This window comes from Mustelus asterias, chromosome 12, assembly GCF_964213995.1.
Source record: "Mustelus asterias chromosome 12, sMusAst1.hap1.1, whole genome shotgun sequence".
Lineage (NCBI taxonomy): Eukaryota > Metazoa > Chordata > Chondrichthyes > Carcharhiniformes > Triakidae > Mustelus > Mustelus asterias.
Genome location: NC_135812.1, coordinates 6,985,435 through 7,006,162, shown reverse-complemented (window position 1 = coordinate 7,006,162; position 20,728 = coordinate 6,985,435). Strand labels below are relative to the sequence as shown.

The following is a 20,728-nucleotide window of genomic DNA, read 5'->3' as shown; positions in this document are numbered from 1 at the left end:
GCTTAGCTACTGAACAAAATATCTTCAACTGGCAAACAAAAGATTCTGTTTCATCACCATCTGAGATCCTTAACTGTGTGGCCATGAAGATAGAACATTTTGGAAGAATTCCTGGGGATTTCATTACTTAAGTCTCAAATCTATTGAGTGCCACTAAATATAAAGGAACTTCAGGGTATTTAATTTATTCAAAACACTCCTTACAATGGGGGAAATCTTTTTTTTTCTCTAATCTCAGTTGAGTGTGAGGACATTGGATTCAACCCTTCACTCTTTGATCAATGGATGGGTGCAACCCTGTGTATCGTGGGTGTCAGTTAACTGAAAACAGTGGGAGGGTTTGACTACTGACCTGTAGATGCCACATTGTAGGGAGAAGAGCAAGAGACAGTCGAGCCAAAATGCTGTACTTTTTAAAATTATATAATGGGGCATTTTGAACAAAGATCCTTAAGGAAGACGTACAAAAAATGATTTTGCAAATGACTTTGACTAAATTTAGCAATTTGTCTATATAAATGTGGAGCTTTTGGGCATCAATAAAGTTATTGCAAAATTAACCAAGTGAAATGAAGTTTTGAAGTTTGCACTAGTCCCATAGTTCATAATGTCAAGTTTTTAAATCAATTTTTAACTTTTGTAAAATACTTTGTGTTGACTGTCTTTTTTTATTCCTTTCTGTGAAGGTGCATTCTGAGTCTTGGCTGTACCGTTCCAGTGCATTAAATGCTTTTATATGTTTTTATTTAATAAACAGTCAAATAAACACTTGTATTGTAAATCTGTTCTTGATAAATGTAGAGCTAATGTTTTTATCACCAGTTTTGAAAGGAAACCACAATATAGTCAATGGAGGAAGCATCAATTAGTTAAATGTTTTTTACTCTCTGAACCCCGACTAAGGACCTATGACATGGGAACATGAACATAAAGGTGGTGATCATCCTGGTTTCTGGCAGGTTTACAGATTGAACAAGGACTCCTGTTTCCATTATCCTTTCAATAGTACTGCCTTGTCTTCATTATTTGTTCTGGACTCATTGAATTGAACAATGCTGCAATTGCAGTTGCTTTGGGAGAAAATGGTGGTCACCCCCGAGTCCCAGCCTCATATTCTGGAGCCCTGCATTCAAATCCCATGGCAGCTGCTGGAATTTAAATTCAATCAATAACATTTTTGAATTGCAAGTGTAATAGTGACCATAAAACTACCTGTCCATTAGAGAAGGAAACCTACCATCCTTGTCTGGCCTATATGCGATTCCATGGGGGCGGCACAGTGGTTATCACTGCTGCCTCCACAGTGCCAGGGACCCAGGTTCAATTCCCGGCTTGGGTCACTCTGTGGAGTCTGCACATTCTCCCCGTGTCTGCGTGGGTTTTCTCCGGGTGCTCTGGTTTCCTCCAAAGATGTGTGGGTTAGGTGAATTGACTATGCTAACTTGACCCTTGTCAAGGCCTCCTTCTGCACTGTAGGGATTCTATGATTCTAAAATTGCCCCTGAGTGTCACGGGTACTGGCATGGGGAAAGGGCCTGGGGGGGGATTGTGGTCAGTATAAACTCGATGGGCTTAATGGCCTCTTTCTGCACTGTAGGATTCTGAGTCCATAGTAATGTTGTTGGCTCTTAAATGTTGCCGCATGCATGAAATTTCTCAAGGTATTTGAGGAGGAGAAACCATGGCTGTGAATCCTCACAGCAAAACTACTTGTTTATTTTGCCATCACAGTGGAAATGGGTCATACAGCTCTACAAATCCCCAATTTCCTGTCCTGGTTATGCTTACCTTCCTCACCGGGTACTTCAACAAGGTTGGGAATTGCAATCAGGTCAAGGATACATTGGTGATTTGAAGCAACAAGTGGCAAATCAAGGTGACTCTAAAGACGGATGGTTTAATCCTCCACCCTCCCTCCAGCTTCACTATCAGTCTAAGCCAGGGCGAGATCCGTCAAAAAGCTGGCGCAAAGGGCAGAATGGTCTCATTGTGATGTTGGATTCTATGGTTCGAAGATGTTGTCAGTATATAGCAACGAAAATAAGATGCTTGTAAATAATTGAATGGTACGTGCAGTTAATCTGTTGATTTTGCAGACATTTGGGTTTTCCCGCAATTCAGTTTAAAAAAAAACAAAGTAGCATATACAAAGAATGGCCAAAGGTGAAATCGCGGAGTACGGTCAGTGACTGTAGAACCATACCCAGCAGAAATAGATGGCAGCAGGAGTGGGGTGAGGGGAGATAAGCGACAAAAGAAAATGCATACTTACACCCTTGTTTTGTTCCGTTCCTCTCTGGGGAATCTTCTATTAGTTTTCTGGGGAATATTTGTAAAGGTTTGTATAATTGGGTTTCTAACCTAAATAATAATGCTTGAATCGAAATTATGCAATATGCTAATTGCGTTCGTTCCAAAGGAGCTGCACTTTGCAACACAGCCTTGAAGAGCTTTTGCACATGAATAATTCATGTTCATAGCGTCTATTATAGATATGGTAATCAGCCAGCTTTCCAACCATCACTCTACAAAGATGTGACATTTTAGCTGCCCTCTTTTCCTCTCGAATTGTAATTTCTTCCCCATCCCCCCACCCCACCCCCCCCACCCCCCCCCCCCCCCCCCCAGCCAGTAAGGCTGGTGCTGGAAGGTTTTACGTATCCACTTGCCTTTTCTGGTTAAGTGTGGATTTTGCTTCGACCATTGTTTCTGGCTAACGACCCTCTACAAAAAAAATAAAGGGAACAAGAGAATGGGACGAAGTGGAGTTGACTTTCAATGATTTCCATTTTAAGAGAATCCTCTTACAGGGTGCAGGGAATTTTTATTTAAGACTTTTAACAGATCTGTTAACACTGGGGGAGATGTTAAGAGTAAGACTTGTGATCAGGGATAGTGACGTTTGGGACCCAGTTATTATGAGTAATTTCACGCCCAATGCTTGACTTTGCCAGGGATGTCCCTGTAATTTAAAAATATATATATATTAAAAATGTTTCAGTTGGCAAAAGCATTTTGTAGTTTGGTGCCGAGGGAGCTGGAAGCACGATTATTACAGAAAGGAAGGGAAGCGACGGTTTAACTTTTATTCTGCAATTTCCAAAGCAGATTTAAAGTTCTGGGTTTTCATTCAAACTGGTGCTTTTGGTTTCCGGCCGGACGAGATGAATGGCCGGACTCGCTGCCAGGAACGGTTGTGGGCGCAGCGAGTTCTCCGCCGGACGGGATTGAGGACGGGACGGCGAGCAAGATGGCGGCGGCCAGGGCGCTGAGGGCTGTGTTGGCCTCGGACGGGGAGGAAGCGGCCTGGAAGGACGAGGAGATGTGCGTGGTGGGCATTTTCGGCAAGACCTCGGAGCTGAGCGCCCAGAAACACGCCATCGTCAACACGCTGTGCGACAAGCCGGTCTTCCCCTTGTACCCGGGGCTGCAGGCCGGCGGCCATCAGCAGGGCAACAACCTGCTGCAGTGTTACTACAACCAGGACAGCAAAGTCCTCTACCTGCTCCTCACCGCCGTCTGCGACAACCAGCAGCTGCTGCAGGCCTGCAGGGCCTTGGCTGACGATGTTTCCCACGCCGAGGCTCATGAGTTCTGGAAGAGGGAGGAGAAGCTCCACTGCATCCACCTCCTGTACCTGTTCTCCGTCTCCCACATCCTCCTGCTGGTCCACCCCACCTGCTCCTTCGATATCACTTACGACCGTCTCTTCAGAGCCCTGGACACCCTCCGGCAAAAGGTCCTGCCCTACCTGAAGAACGCGATTAAGGATTGCCCGGTAGGCAAGGAGTGGAGATTGAACTGTAGACCCTGTCCCCCAAGACTCCTCTTTATTTTCCAGCTGAATGGAGCCTTGAAAGTTGAGCCCAAGTGTCTCGATCCCTCAAATCTGGATAAGCCCAAGAAGCATTCCCCTAAAAGGAGGCTCCAACACGCCCTGGAGGATCAAATCTACAGGATTTTCAGGAAGAGCAGGGTATTGACAAACCAGAGTATTAACTGTCTGTTCACTGTCCCTGCCAACCAGGCATTTGTTTACGTGCTGGCAGGGCAGGGGGACGATCCGATCAGTATGCTGATCGGGCAGCTGAAAAACACCTGTGCCATCCGGGAGCATGAGTCCCTCCCGCTGCCGGGGTCACGGCGCTATCAGATGATGAGACATGTCCGCCAGCCATCCTTCATACTGGAAAGCAGCGTCAACAGTTCCAGTGGCCAGCTGGTGGATTGCACCATGAAGGAGTTCCTGTGGCAACATGTGGAGCTGGTTCTGACCAAAAAAGGATTCGAGGATAGTGTAGGGAGGAACCCACAGCCATCACACTTTGAACTTCCAGCCTATAAAAACTGGCTCACAGTGGCCTCAAAACTCTACGACGTGATGATAAGCGGGAAGGATGAAGACCTCGGATTTCTTGCTGGGGATCTCTCCTCCAAGATACAGGTTCAGCTGAAAGGGCTGGAAGGATTTTTGGACGCAGATAATAAGTTTTCAGAAAACCGTTGCCAAAAGGCCCTGCCTCTGGCTCACAGCGCCTACCAGTCCAATCTGCCTCACCATTACACCACGACTGTTCACAAGAACCAGTTGGCACAGGCCCTGCGTGTCTACAGTCAGCACGCCCGTGGGCCAGCCTTCCAGAAGTATGCCATGCAGCTGCATGAAGATTGCTACAAGTTCTGGAGTAACGGGCACCAGTTGTGTGAAGAGAGGAGCTTAACGGATCAACACTGCGTTCACAAATTCCATCTGCTGCCTAAACCAGGTGAGTAGAAACTTTCATCTTGGGAGTGGGAGGGAAGAGGCTAGAAAATCCAATTAATACAAAACAACCCACCTGGTTGTGGCAGAGTGATAGGCCTGGCATTACCCTGTAATGTTTATACTCATATTTATGAGAGTCAAAAGAAGTTTGCATACAGCAGGAAACCATAATCTGATTTTTTTAAATTGATGTTGGGATTCGTGGCAACTATAGTAAGGACCTTACGGTCAAATACTTCGTATATTGAGTCAGCTTCATGCTGAGAATTTAGAAATTCTCATTGAAGTGAAATAACTCTATCATTGCTATAAATTGGCTTTGCTTCTTTTATATAACTTTAGGAATAAGACAGCCCGAATCAGCAAGAATCTTGACTTTCAATTGCAGCAGTGGAGAGATGGATAACAATATACCACACCATTATTAAAGTGTTTTGTGCACTGTGGAATGTGGTGTATTATATCCAATATGTTTAACCAAGTTTTACTTAAATAAGAAGACTATTCTTTTTTTAGTATTTCTATAGCAGGGGTTCTAGCACAGGATTAGCAATGAATGAATTACAAGGAGTAACACTGAATTTAACAATTCTGGTTATTTGTGGGCTCATGCCCGGAAAGAAAATAAGCATAAAACTGGCATTTTGTCCCTAACACCCAACTGTTAACATCTTTCAAGGAACAGAACTTGCTCTGCTCCCCCACCTGTCCGCCCTTTACGTTGCTGCAATATCATGCATCTTAAAATCCACTGCTTGGCCTCACACGCTGCAACATTTAGGGATAGGCAGAAATAAAGGTTTGGCAGCATTCAACAGAAAAATACAGCGGTTATGTATAATATTTAAGCATTGAACATAGCATTCCTGATGTTATTTAATATTTATATGGTTCAGGAGTCAGCCGAGTCATGTATGCATTATTATTAACATTAATTATAGAGTAGAAGGTGTTGATATCTCATCATCCATACAAGGGAGACCAATTTCCAGAATCGTGGAAGTTTTGTGAGCCTCCGGTTGACTGGGAGGGGAGAGGCTGAACGCTCATCTAGTCATTAATCCTGAGCGATAGAAGACTGAGCATAGGGATTGACCAGTAGAAGTTGAAGACAAATGAACAGTACAGGAATAAGAAGAAGCACCAGAGCTATATCAGATTGGCAGCAAAACTAGGACCTTAGAAAGGCTGAGACCCAGGAGACCACCCGTCCACAAAGGGGAAGTCCCAGAAACTCTCGCCTGCTTCCTTTATACCAGGTATTTCTCACAAAAAATGTTTTTAATGAACCTTTTGAGGGATTTGGGAGGGCAGAGCTATAGAGTAAAACGTTGCAGTGCTGACATCTTGCATCACAGTCCAGGCAGTGATTCCCTGAACGAGTGAGTCACCAATCTTAGTCACAGAGAGTTGAGGATTAAGAACCATGGACATCCCCTTGAGGACAAGGTGGATGGTCCTTCTGTACCACTTGCTTGCACCACTTATTAGCTGAATAACACTGGCAAATCTATTTGAAAACTGCTCACCCAGTGGTGCAATAGCAGAATATTGCTGGAAATCTGAACTGTACTCAGCATGTCGGCAGCACCTGTGGAGAGAGGAACAGAGTTAATATTTCCGGTCAATGAGCTTTCATCAGAACAGTGGTGAGTCTCTGCTGGCAATTTGTTTTATTCCCTCCCTATAAAAACTTGTTACCCTGTTGGTGAGAGACCAGGAGAAATCCTCTCATTGTCCAAGGGTTGATGGTGAACCAACATTATAGGCTGCCTGTTCAGCATGGAACTTCCAGATGTTCCACAAGCCCCATTTTCTGCTCCCAGTGATTCCGGAGAGTATTAGAATCTTAGATTGAATCATAGAATCCCTGCAGTGCAGAAGGAGGCCATTTGGCCCATCAGGTCTGCACCGACCACAATCCCACCCAGGCCCTATCCCCCTAGCTAGTACCCCTGACACTAAGGGGCAATTTAGCATGGCCAATCAATCTAACCTGCACATCTTTGGACTGTGGGAGGAAACTGGAGCACCCGGAGGAAACCCATGCAGACACGGGGAGAACGTGCAGACTCCACATAGACAGTCACCCAAGCCGGGAATTGAACCTGGGTCCCTAGCGCTGTGAAGCAGCAGTGTTAACCACTGCCACTGTGCCGCCCTTAGCAAGAACGTGCATTTATATATCACCTTTAACGTTGGAAAAAGCCCCAAGGCTCTTCAGAGGAGCAATCATCAAAGTTAGGGAACAATTTAAAGAACAGTGGCTTAGTCCAGCCCAAGTCCAAATCCATTAACCTAGACAATGTTACCAACAAACAAAGCAGTTTGCCAGTTTGCCCGCACGGTAGCACAGTGGTTAGCACTGCTGCTTCACAGCTCCAGGGTCCCGGGTTCAATTCCCGGCTCGGGTCACTGTCTGTGTGGAGTTTGCACATTCTCCTCGTGTCTGCGTGGGTTTCCTCCGGGTGCTCCGGTTTCCTCCCACAGTCCAAAGATGTGCGGGTTAGGTTGATTGGCCAGGTTAAAAAAATTGCCCCTTAGAGTCCTGGGATGTGTAGGTTAGAGGGATTAGCGGGTAAAATATGTGGGGGTAGGGCCTGGGTGGGATTGTGGTCGGTGCAGACTCGATGGGCCGAATGGCCTCCTTCTGCACTGTAGGGTTTCTATGATTTCTATGATATCATAGAATCCTAGGATAATGCAGCACAGAAGGAGGCCATTCAGCCCATTGTACCTGTGGCTGCTTCCTTGATAGGGTATCCAATTAATTGCACTCTCTATAGCTATCCCAGTAAATTATTTTCCTTCAAATATTTATCCAATTCCTCTTTGAATTCTGTTGGACCTGCTGCCTCCGCCCTTTCAGACAACACTTTCCACATCTCTCTCACCTGCTGTGTTTAAAGAGAGGTTTCTTCATGTCTCCCCTGGTTCTTTTGCCTTTAATCTGTGCTCTCCGGACCTGCTGCCACCAGGAAGTTTCTCAGCCCTTTGTGACTCCGAATCGTCCTCAGTTAAATCTCCCCTTAACCTTCTCTGCTCTAAGGTGAACGAACCCAGTTTTTGCCGTCTCTCCACATAACTGAAGCCCCCCGCAGCCCCAGTTCTAGTACCTTTTCGTTGCAGTGTCCAGGATGTTGCTGGCTCTGAGGGGGATTGACATTTGCTGACATTGTAGTTTTTGCTCCTTGAAAGTAATTCTCTTCAAAGCCTTTTGAGACATTTTGACTTGGTGTGGCGCAACGTTAGTTAACTCTGTTCATTAACCGAGCCTGGTTGCATATCTCCTTCTCCCTTTTATGGACCTGTGGATTGCATTGTAGCAATAATGAAATATCTAATGGTACTTGAATGCACCTTCATTTTGTGTGTGTCTGTGCGTCTGCCTCTCTCTTTGCAGGAGAAAAACCAGAACCTGACCGGAACCCACCTGTGCTGTATCACAACAGCCGCGCTCGCTCCACCAGCTCCTGTAACTGTGGTCGCAGGCAAGCCCCTCGAGATGATCCTTTCGACATCAAGTCCGGCAATTACGACTTCTATCAGGTATGGCAGGTAGTTGTACGTGTTGCAGGTAGACCCAAATATGGACAAAGTGGCAATTTCTTTGCAATTACTAATTCAGTGTCTCCATCATTTTCTTCGCGGTTGCAGTGATTGGAATTGAATGGGGGGACGTTTTGGTGACTGGGGCTGCTGTTTTTGAGCTGTGCTTCATGCTTGACGTGTACTTGCTACAGAAAGGCAAGATAAGTGAAAGAGAGTCTTGTATTTGTACGATGGCTTTTTACAACCTCAGGACATCCCAACTTGTTTAATTGCCAGCAAAGTACTTTTGAAGTGACGCCAGTGTTTTAACGCAGGAAACACTACAGCCATTCTCTTTTTTTGCTTCATTCGGGTGGCACGGTTGCACCGTGGTTAGCACTGCTGCCTCACAGCGCCAGGGACCCGTGTTCAATTCCCGGCTTGGGTCACTGTCTGTGCGGAGTCTGCACGTTCTCCCCGTGTCTGCGTGGGTTTCCTCCGGGTGCTCCGGTTTCCTCCCACAGTATAAAGATGTGTGGGTTAGGTGGATTGGCCATGCTAAATTGCCCCTTAGTGCCAGGGGGCTAGCTAGGGTAAATACATGGAGTTATGGGAATAGGGTCTGGGTGGGATTGCGGTCAGTGCAGACTCGATGGGCTGAATGGCCTCCTTCTGCACTAAAAAAGGGTGGTGAGTGTCTGGAACAAGCTGCCAGAGATAGTAGTAGAGGCGGGTACAATTTTGTCTTTTAAAAAGCATTTAGACGGTTACGTGGGTAAGATGGGTATAGAGGGATATGGGCCAAACGTGGGCAATTGGGACTAGCTTAGTGGTTTAAAAAAAGGGGCGGCATGGACAAGTTGGGCTGAAGGGCCTGTTTTCATGCTGTAAACCTCTTGACTCTATTCACGCACAGTAAAGTCCCGCAAACAGCGACAAATTCATGTGTAATGTGTTTTTTGAGGGCTGTTGGTTGAGGGATGAATATTGGCCAAGTCACTGGGGAGAGCTCCTCTTTGAACAATGCCAGTCTTTTACATCCAGCTTATTCGAAAGATGGAACCTGTGACAGTGCAGCACTCTCTCAGGACTGCAGTGGAATATAGCCGGAATTATGTGCTCAGGTTCTGGAGCGCATCTTGAACCCATGATCTTCTGACTCAGCGGCAGGCAAGTTGACCATCATTGCACCAAGGATGATACCTTGATCGTGGCTGACATCTGCATGCAGTACTGAGGGTGCTGCATTGTCTAAGCCGCTGATTGCCAGAGATCTTATGGCAAGGCCCCTTCTCCCTGCTCAGAGAGCTTAGTTGAATGTTAAAGATCTTGTGGCAATCTGCAAAGAAGTGTACCCTCAGCCATCATTTATTTCCCCATCATAGAAGGAGGCCATTCATCTCATTGAGTCGGCATTGATGCTTACCCACGCTCTATCCCTGTAATCCCTCATATTTACCCTGATAATCCCCCTAGCGTATCAGCCTTGGGACACTAAGGGGCAATTCAGCATGCCCAATCCACCTAACCTGCACATCTTTGGGCTGAGGGAGGAAATCGGAGCACCCGGAGGAAATCCATGCAGACACGGGGAGAACGTGCAGACACCACACAGACAGTGACCCAAGGCCAAAGTGAACCCGGGTCCCTGGCGCTGTGCAGCACTGTGCCACCATGCCACCCTTACCTTGAAGCACATAAGATTCTGAGAGGTTAGGTACTGAGAGGCTGTCTTCACCAAGCTCAAGGCAGTCTCTACAAAGGAAAGTCTCAGGATAAGGGCCAGCCGTTTTGGGCATTGTGAATGTTTGCAGTTTTATACCCTCGAGACCGGTGGTCACTCAGTGATTGAAAACTAGAAGTGGGCAGCAAAGGAGTCTGGGAAGGGTTTTTTAAGCGCGTGAATTATAAAAGGTAGGCTGCAGTATACAGCGGGCAGCGTCGGGAGCGGGCAGTGGTGTGTGTGGGAAGCAGAGTGTGAGCTATAAGACTTTGGCTCACAGGGCTTAGGCTGAAAGGGCGAGCAGGGGTGAGTTGAATTCCTTTTTGCACTTTCTACCTGGTACTGGCAAGGTATCTAGAGGGGATGGGTGTGCAGGCAGTGCAATGTTCCTCTTGCACTATGTTTGAGGTGAGGGACGACGACAGTGTCCCTACTGATTACACCTGTGGGAAGTGCACCCATCTGCAGCTCCTCCAAAACCGTGTTAGGGAACTGGAGCTGGAGTTGGATGAACTTAGGATCATCAGGGACGCAGAGATGGCCATAGACACAAGCTTTAGGAATACAGTTACTCCGAGGATTGAAAACAGATGGGTGACGGTGAGAGGGGCTGGGAGGAAGCAGTCCGTGCAGGGATCCCCGGTGGTCGTTCCCCTTAGCAACAAGTATTCCGCTTTGGATACGGTTGAGGGGGATGACATACCAGTGGGGAGCCGCAGTGAGAGGATCTCCAGCACTGTGTCCGTCTCTGTGGCTCGGGAGGGAAAGGGGGAGAGCGGGAGGGCGATAGTTATTGGGGACTCGTTAGTTAGAGGGATAGATAGGAGGTTCTGTGGCAGCAAAAGAGACTCACGGATGGTATGTTGCCTACCGGATGCCAAGGTCCGTGATGTCTCAGACCGTGTTTTCCAGATTCTGAAGGGGGAGGGGAAACAGTCACAAGTCGTGGTGCACATTGGTACCAATGACATAGGTAAGAGAAGGGACGGGGATTTAAAGCAGGAATTTCTGGAGCTGGGCTGGAAGCTGAGAGCCAAGACGAAACATGTGGTCATCTCTGGTTCGTTGCCGGTACCACGTGATAGCGAGTTGAGGAACAGGGAGAGAGTGCAGTTAAATATGTGGTTGCAGGGATGGTGTAGGAGGGAGGGTTTCAGATACGTGGATAATTGGAACACGTTCTGGGGAAGGTGGGACCTGTACAAACAGGACGGGGTGCACCTGAACCAGAGGGGCACCAATATCCTCGGAGGGAAATTTGTTACGGCTCTTCAGGGGGGTTTAAACTAATTTGTCAGGGGAGTGGGAAAGGGAGTTGTTGTCCAGAAGTCAGTGAGGGTGGTGAGGTATTGGGGAAGGTATCAGGGTCAAGGGTGGGTACTGGTAGACAGGAAGGTGGGTTGAAGTGTGTCTACTTCAATGCAAGGAGCATCCGGAACAAGGTAGATGAACTTGGGGCTTGGATTGGTACTTGGGACTACGATGTTGTGGCCATTACGGAGACGTGGGTAGAACAAGGACAGGAATGGTTGTTGGACGTTCCGGGGTATAGATGTTTCACTAAGTGTAGGGAAGCTGGTAAAAGAGGTGGAGGAGTGGCATTGTTAATCAAGGATAGTTTAACGGCTGCGGAAAGGCACTTCGTGGGGGATCTGCACACTGAGGTAATATGGGCTGAAGTTAGAAATAGGAAAGGAGCGGTCACGTTGCTAGGAGTTTACTATAGGCCCCCAAATAGTAATAGAGATGTGGAGGAAGAAATTGCTAAGCAGATTATGGATATGTGTGGGGGTCACAGGGTAGTTGTCATGGGGGACTTTAACTTTCCAAATATTGATTGGAACCTTTGTAGGTCAAATAGTTTGGATGGGGCAGTTTTTGTGCAGTGTGTGCGGGAGGGTTTCCTGACACAATATGTGGATGGGCCAACTAGAGGTGAGGCCACATTGGATTTGGTACTGGGAAATGAACCGGGCCAAGTGTTAGATTTGGTTGTGGGAGAGCAATTTGGAGATAGTGACCACAATTCGGTGTCTTTTGTTATTGCAATGGAGAGGGATAGGGCCGTACGGCAGGGCAAGGTTTACAATTGGGGGAGGGGTAATTATGATGCGATTAGGCAAGAATTAGGGGGCATAAGTTGGGAACAGAAACTGTCAGAGAAAGGAACTAATGAAAAGTGGAACTTTTTCAAGGAACAAATACTGGATGTCCTTGATAGGTATGTTCCTGTCAGGCAGGGAGGAAATGGCCAAGTGAGGGAACCATGGTTCACAAAAGAGGTGGAATGTCTTGTGAAAAGGAAGAGGAAAGCTTATGTAGGGATGAGGAAACAAGGTTCAGATGGCTCGATTGAGGGTTACAAGTTAGCAAGGAATGAGCTGAAAAAGGGGCCTAGGAGAGCTAGGAGGGGACATGAGAAGTACTTGGCGGGTCAGATCAAGGAAAACCCCAAGGCTTTTTACTCTTATGTGAGGAATAAAAGAATGACCAGGGTGAGGTTAGGGCCGGTCAAGGACAGTAGTGGGAACTTGTGTATGGAGTCAGTAGAGATAGGCGAGGTGATGAATGAATACTTTTCTTCAGTGTTCACCAAGGAGAGGGGCCATGTTTTTGAGGAAGAGAAGGTGTTACAGGCTAATAGGCTGGAGGAAATAGATGTTCGGAGGGAGGATGTCTTGGCAGTTTTGAATAAACTGAAGGTCGATAAGTCCCCTGGGCCTGATGAAATGTATCCTAGGATTCTGTGGGAGGCAAGGGATGAGATTGCAGAGCCTTTGGCGTTGATCTTTGGGTCCTCGCTGTCCACGGGGATGGTGCCAGAGGACTGGAGAATGGCGAATGTTGTTCCTCTGTTTAAGAAAGGGAATAGAAATGACCCTGGTAATTATAGACCGGTTAGTCTTACTTCGGTGGTTGGTAAATTGATGGAAAGGGTCCTTAGGGATGGGATTTACGACCATTTAGAAAGATGCGGATTAATCCGAGATAGTCAGCACGGATTCGTGAAGGGCAAGTCGTGCCTCACAAATTTGATAGAATTTTTTGAGGAGGTAACTAAGTGTGTTGATGAAGGTAGGGCAGTTGATGTCATATACATGGATTTTAGTAAGGCGTTTGATAAGGTCCCCATGGTCGGCTTATGATGAAAGTGAGGAGGTGTGGGATAGAGGGAATGTTGGCCGATTGGATAGGTAACTGGCTGTCTGACCGAAGACAGAGGGTGGTGGTCGATGGAAAATTTTCGGATTGGAGGCAGGTTGCTAGCGGTGTGCCGCAGGGATCAGTGCTTGGTCCTCTGCTCTTTGTGATTTTTATTAATGACTTAGAGGAGGGGGCTGAAGGGTGGATCAGTAAATTTGCTGATGACACCAAGATTGGTGGAGTAGTGGATGAGGTGGAGGGCTGTTGTAGGCTGCAAAGAGACATAGATAGGATGCAAAGCTGGGCTGAAAAATGGCAAATGGAGTTTAACCCTGATAAATGTGAGGTGATTCATTTTGGTAGGACAAATTTAAATGTGGATTACAGGGTCAAAGGTAGGGTTCTGAAGACTGTGGAGGAACAGAGAGATCTTGGGGTCCATATCCACAGATCTCTAAAGGTTGCCAGTCAAGTGGATAGAGCTGTGAAGAAGGCCTATAGTGTGTTAGCTTTTATTAACAGGGGGTTGGAGTTTAAGAGCCGTGGGGTTATGCTGCAACTGTACAGGACCTTGGTGAGACCACATTTGGAATATTGTGTGCAGTTCTGGTCACCTCACTATAAGAAGGATGTGGAAGCGCTGGAAAGAGTGCAGAGGAGATTTACCAGGATGCTGCCTGGTTTGGAGGGTAGGTCATATGAGGAAATGTTGAGGGAGCTAGGGCTGTTCTCTCTGGAGCGGAGGAGGCTGAGGGGAGACTTAATAGAGGTGTATAAAATGATGAAGGGGATAGATAGAGTGAACGTTCAAAGACTATTTCCTCGGGTGGATGGAGCTATTACAAGGGGGCATAACTATAGGGTTCGTGGTGGGAGATACAGGACGGATATCAGAGGTAGGTTCTTTACGCAGAGAGTGGTTGGGGTGTGGAATGGACTGCCTGCAGTGATAGTGGAGTCAGACACTTTAGAAACATTTAAGCGGTTATTGGATAGGCACATGGAGCACACCAGGATGATAGGGAGTGGGATAGCTTGATCTTGGTTTCAGATAAAGCTCGGCACAACATCGTGGGCCGAAGGGCCTGTTCTGTGCTGTACTGTTCTATGTTCTATGTTCTATGTTCAAGGATTAGATCAATCAAATGTTTTGCACTAAGGGAATGAAGGGCAATGGGTTTCTGTTCCAGATAGCCAGGCGGCGAAGAATAGAACTGGAGCCTAATCCTTTCACACTTATAAGCTTGTATTTACAGGTAGTACACTTTACAACCATGTACAGTGGAACCCCGATTTAATGCGCCCCGATTTAGCGTGAATTCGGATATAACGCGATGAATCATTGAACCCTTTTTTTCCCACCAAAAATTGGCAAAGTTAGCGTGACCCCGATTTTGCGTGACCCCGCTTTTTTCACAACATTTTATGGACCCCAACCATCACGTTTTAACAGGGCCGCACTGTACCTCCAAACCCAACAAACATAGTTTCAATCTTCCTTATATGGAAGTCTAATTGAATCCCCAGTAATACCCACTACCTGAATATGATTGATATGCAATTAATATTCGGGAGCAAAGGTGAAAGTGAAGTACTTTTTTCATAAGTGGGACATGGGCGTCGCTGGCTGGCCAGCATTTATTACCCATTCCTAGTTGCCCTCAGTTGAGAGTCAACCGCTCTCAATACGCGGCGCAGTAGTTAGTGCTGCTGCCTCATAGCACCAGGGACCCGGGTTCAATTCCGGCCTCGAATCACTGTCTGTGTAGAGTTCGCACATTCTCCCGTGTCTGCGTGGGTTTCCTCCGGGTGCTCCGGTTTCCTCTCAAAGATGTGCAGGTTAAGTTGATTGGCCATTCTAAAATGGTGTCAGGGGGATTAGCAGGGTAAATATGAGGGTTACAGGAATAGGGCATGGGTGAGATTGTGGTCGGTGCAGACTCAATGGGCCGAATGGCCTCCTTCTGCACTGTAGGTTTTCTATGATTTACATTGCTGTGTGGTTCTGGAGTCACATGTAGGCCAGACCGGGTATGGACAACCGATTTCCTTCCCTAAAGGACATAAGGGAAGGAAAGTTGAGGTTAAGGATCAGGAGTGATCTTGTTGAATGCGAGGGGGTTCAAAGGGCTGAATGGCCTACTTTCGCTCCTGTTTTTAATGACCATCATCTCATTGTCTGTGTGTGCAATGGTCACATTTACTCTGAGTAACTTGCACAATGCGCTTATCTCAACGTGAAGCATTCTGCTGAGAGTTACAATAAGCTGTTCTAAAAATGTAAGAGTTTTTCCTGAAAACATGTCACATTTGAGTCATACAGAACATGTACCATAGAGAGAAAGTTAATTTACATTCTTCACTGAGAAAAAAGTCTCTAAACTGCTTTCTGGGATGGAGAAGATCATTTTTCAAAACCTCTGTTAAATCCCTTTGCCTTTTCTGCTCTGGTGCAAACAGTCCCAATATCTCCAGTTGCTCCCAACTATCGCTTCATGTCCCTGTTATTATCCAGCTGGAATCTACAGGATTCAATCTTAATTTTTCTCTATATGATTATTATATCCACTACAACTTACCTGCCTGATCCCTAATCCCTATGGCCCCTGATTGCCTTGCCGATCGGGAATCCATCTATCTGTGATTTGGACATGTTCGGCGGGGTGGCCTCCGCCGCTTCGGTGGGCGGAGAGTTCCGGAGATTCGCCACCCTCTGAGAGAAGAAGTTCCTTCTCAACTCTGTCCTAAACTGACCCCCCTTTATTTTGGGGTTGTGCCCTCTGGTTCTGGTTTCCTTTCTGGGTGGAGGGAGTCTCTCCATCTCTACCCTATCCAACCCCTTCATTATCTTGTTGGTCTCTATAAGATCCCCCCTCAGTGCTATCTGATAGATAGAGTGAACGTTCAAAGACTATTTCCTCGGGTGGATGGAGCTATTACAAGGGGGCATAACTATAGGGTTCATGGTGGGAGAAATAGGAAGGATGCCCGAGGTAGGTTCTTTACGCAGAGAGTGGTTGGGGTGTGGAATGGACTGCCTGCAGTGATAGTGGAGTCAGACACTTTAGGAACATTTAAGCGGTTATTGGATAGGCACATGGAGCACACCAGGATGATAGGGAGTGGGATAGCTTGATCTTGGTTTCAGATAAAGCGCGGCACAACATCGTGGGCCGAAGGGCCTGTTCTGTGCTGTACTGTTCTATGTTCTATGTAACTTGCACTTATGTAGCGGCTTTAACATATCACAGTACAAACTCTGTTCGAGCCCGATGCGATCTTCACCATAGAAACCCTACAGTGCAGAAGGAGGCCATTCAGCCCATCGAGTCTGCACCGACAACAATCCCACCTAGGCCTTACCCCCGTAACCCCATACATTTACACCGCTAATTCCTCTAACCTACACATCCTGGGACACTAAAGGGCAAGTTACCATGGCCAGCGCACCTGACCTGCACATCTTTGGACTGAGAGAGGAAACCGGAGCACCCGGAGGAAACCCACGCAGATACGAGAACGTGCAAATTCCACACAGACAGCGACCGAGATATTTGGACAGGTGATCAAAAGCTTGATCAAAGAGGTCGCTTTCAAGGAGCGTATTAAAGGAGGCCAGAGGTGTAGGGAGGGAACTCTGGAGCTTGGATCCCAGTCAGCTGACAGGACAACCACCAATGATGGATCAGTTAAAATTGGGGGTGCACAAGAGGCCAAAGGGTGGCATGGCAGCACAGTGGTTAGCATTGCTGCCTCACAGTGCCAGGGACCCATGTTCGATTCCTGGCTCAGGTCACTCTGTGTGTGGAGTCTGCACATTCTCCCCGTGTCTGCGTGGGTTTCCTCCGAGTGCTCCGGTTTCCTCCCACATTCCGAAAGACGTGCTGGTTAGGGTGCATTGGCCGTGCTAAATTCTCCCTCAGTGTACCCGAACAGTCGCCGGAGTGTGGCGACTAGGGGAATTTCACAGTAACTTCATTGCAGTGTTAATGTAAGCCTGCTTGTGACACTAATAAATAAACTTTAAACTTTAGAATTGGCGGAGCACAGAGGTCTCTGAGGGCTGTGGGGTTAGAGGAGGCGACAGAATCAGGAAGGGATGAGGCCATGGAGGGATTTGAAAGCAAGGATGAGAATTTTAAATTTGAGGCATTGCCAGAATGCAAACCAGCAGAGATCAGCGAGCAGAGGGAAGAGTGAACAAGAGTTGGAGCGAATTAGGACATGGGCGGCAGAGATTTGGATGAAAGCATTACACCGATACTTGATGTGGGAAAGTTGTAAATTGCATCATCTGACTTTCTGTTTTAATATATTTTTGCAGCTTCAAGAGGAGAAATGCTGTGGGAAGCTTGAGCACTTCTTTTTCCCCGTGTTCCAACCGAGCACTCCAGACCCGGCTCCTGCCAAGAACGATTCGATCGTATCGTCACTGCCCCCGCAGGAGGGCGAAGGAGAGAAAATGAAAGATAAAGAGGCCCAGACCCAGGGGGAAAGCACCAGTCTCAGTCTGGCACTCAGTCTTGGACAGTCCACGGACAGCCTGGGTACATTTCCCCCTGACCCCCACGCAGGGGGAGACAATCCGGACGCCCACGGCCAGGGAGGAGACGCGAAACCGGAAAAGAGGCCCAGCCTGGTGGATCGGCAAGTGTCAACGGTGGAATACCTTCCCGGCATGTTAAACTCCAGCTGTCCGAAGGGACTTCTGCCCAAATTTTCCAGTTGGTCCTTTGTCAAACTGGGGCCTTCTAAAGCCTATAACTTTCACAGGGGCCTGGACCAGAGCGGCTTCATTCCCGGGACCAACTACCTGATGCCCTGGGACATAGTCATCAAGACCAGGTCTGAGGACGAAGTGGACATGGACAGTAACTCCTGGCCGGCTCCCAACAAATCCGTGCCGACCAAGCGGGCCGGCACGGTGATTGGCCGAGGGAGGCGGCGGGATGACATCGCACGGGCCTTCGTTGGTTTTGAATATGAGGATTCGCGGGGCCGCCGGTTCATGTGCTCGGGGCCAGAGAAGATCATGAAGATAATGGGAAGCGGGCCAAAAGAGTCTGCCATCAAAGCCCTCTCCTCTGACATGCCCCTGTACATCCTGTCGCCGTCCCAAGGCCGGGGCCTGAAGCCGCACTACGCCCAGCTCACAAGGCTGTTTATTGTGGCTCCTGATGCCCCGTTACAGATCGTCCTCACACCACAGGTAAGATTCCAGCGCCAACAATGTTTGTCCTCCAGGCTCGTCAAAGCAGCAATCTCGATCTATAATCCAGAGTAATAAAAACAGCAAAGTGATTTGAAGGAGTAAATTCAATTGACGGGCTTGATTTGATCTATTGAGTCATGAAAATGGAATTTTGCTTTGTTGAAGAGTTAGATCAGTTGAAACCACTCCCTGTTCTGTTTCTAACCTCTCTTTGTTTCAGTTTTTGTGCTGTTGTCAGTGCAGACACTTGGTGGCCCTTTTGTCCTTGGTTTATTTTTATTGTTTCTGATGGGGAACATAATAAACTGCAGACACAGGCTGGATAGACTGGGACTTTTTTCTCTGGAGCGTAGGAGGCTGAGGGGTGACCTTATAGAGGTCTATAAAATAATGAGGGGCATAGATTAGCTAGATAGTCAATATCTTTTCCCAAAGGTAGGAGAGTCTAAAACTGGAGGACATGGGTTTAAGGTGTGAGGGGAGAGATACAAAAGGGTGCAGAGGGGCAACTTCTTTCACTCGGAGGGCGGTGAGTGTCTGGAACAAGCTGCCAGAGGCAGTAGTAGAGGCGGGTACAATTTTGTCTTTTAAAAAGCATTTAGACAGTTACATGGGTAAGATGGGTAGAGAGGGATATGGGCCAAATGTGGGCAATTGGGACTAGCTTAGGAGTTTTAAAAAAAGGGTGGCATGGACAAGTTGGGCCGAAGAGCCTGTTTCCATGCTGTAAACCTCTATGACAGTATCATCACTCGTTGCTGGGCTTTCAAAAGGGCATCATGTTGATTGTGTGAAATTTACATATGTGTGTCCATTTCAGCTGTCAAATACACCCAGCAGGAGTTGTCAGATGTGACCTTCTAAACCTGCATTTTCCCTGTAGAGAGGATTTTGTACAATATGCAACCGTAAAGTTGTTGTGAAAGCATGTCGCCTACATGTAAAGATGGGGACGCTGTGTTTTTTAAGTTTATTTATTTATTGTTACAAGTAGGCTTACACTGCAATTAGGTTCCTGTGAAAATCCTCGAGTCACCACACTTCGGCGCCTGTTCGGGTACACTGAGGGAGAATTTAGCATGGTCAATGCACCTAACCAGCATGTCTTTTGGAGTGTGGGAGGAAACCGGAGCACCCGGAGGAAACCCACGCAGACACGGGGAGAACGTGCAAACTCCGCACAGACAGTGACCCAAGCCGGGAATCGAACCCGGGTCCCTGGCGCTGTGAGGCTGCAGTGCTAACCACTGAGCCACCGTGCCATGATTTGAGCTGATGTTTTAAGAGTGCCACACGAGAAATATATGGACAGAAGTATTGACTTAAATGCCATAGTTATAGCACTATTAAACTGCCAACAGTAAGTTGATGAACATCATTGTTTTAAAATGTATATGGCGATAGAATTGGGAGCGAAATTTGATTCATGCTGTAGATGTACCTTATGCCCAGAGTTTCCAACTGCAAATACTTAAATGGAAATGTTAAAATAGCAATTATCAACATAAATGCTGGCACAAAAACATGACCAAGATTTGTGATAACAGGTTGTGCATGTGCTGCATACAATGTTTAATAACGTTGTGATGACCTGTGACCCAGAAACAGTACTGTGACTAACATTTTTGTTATTTGTTTAAAAAGTCTATGGATTCTTAATTTTTTTTTCATAGTGTTCGAAAAAAGACTTTTTAAGAGTTTGCATTAAGATTGTGAAGGGATCGATTGAAATTTTCTTGGATTATAAGATATACTGGTCCATGTGACCTAGCAGTACAAGCAGGAAGTAAACTGGGACTAAAGGCCATGCGGCCAGTCACAAAGGAAGGCTGCAGCAGAGGAGAGAACAGGGAAGGCACATTTACAAGTGTGTATGTAATACAGTTATACAGGACGGAAAGCCAAAGGGAAGTGCTTGGGCCATGATTGTGGACTGGGCAATTTAACTGCTGCTTGGTTTTGCCAGAGCCGACCAGAGCGCTTAACAGGGTTTATTAAAGGGGTTGGGTAAAGGAGTTTCTGGGGAACCTGAGCCGTCCAGGCTGTTGTGAGCCGAGCTAAGGAGGTTCTGCAGCAGTGTGCCCTTCGAGGGGATGACCATCTCTGAAGCCCTTGGATCCAAGAAGGCTGCCAGTAAACAAGCCTTGAAGGCTGAATGATTTGAGTGGGGAAGTGAGCGATCCTGCATACCAGAGGCCGGGTTAGCAAACTTTGGGACTGTATGTGGTGCCGCGTGTTTGCGGCGAATGATGTCGGATCTTGTGCTTGTGTAAGATGTATCTTTGTCGTATTGACTAATGTGGAATTTACCTTTTTATTTGAAGTTTCATTTCCTAGAATCCCTACAGTGCAG

The 20,728-nt window shown here is 47.1% G+C and overlaps 1 protein-coding gene across 1 annotated transcript in view; it reads left to right on the top strand.

Annotated features, from left to right (window-relative positions):
- Positions 1-3,228: 3,228 nt before the first annotated feature.
- The window catches only part of smg8 (SMG8 nonsense mediated mRNA decay factor), a 31,963-nt gene continuing 14,463 nt past the window's right edge, over positions 3,229-20,728 (top strand). The window contains exons 1-3 of the mRNA XM_078224654.1: positions 3,229-4,766; positions 8,169-8,314; positions 17,488-18,372. Of these exons, the coding sequence (XP_078080780.1) occupies positions 3,251-4,766; positions 8,169-8,314; positions 17,488-18,372 (2,547 nt within the window). The 5' untranslated portion in view covers positions 3,229-3,250. The remainder of the gene's footprint in view (positions 4,767-8,168; positions 8,315-17,487; positions 18,373-20,728) is intronic.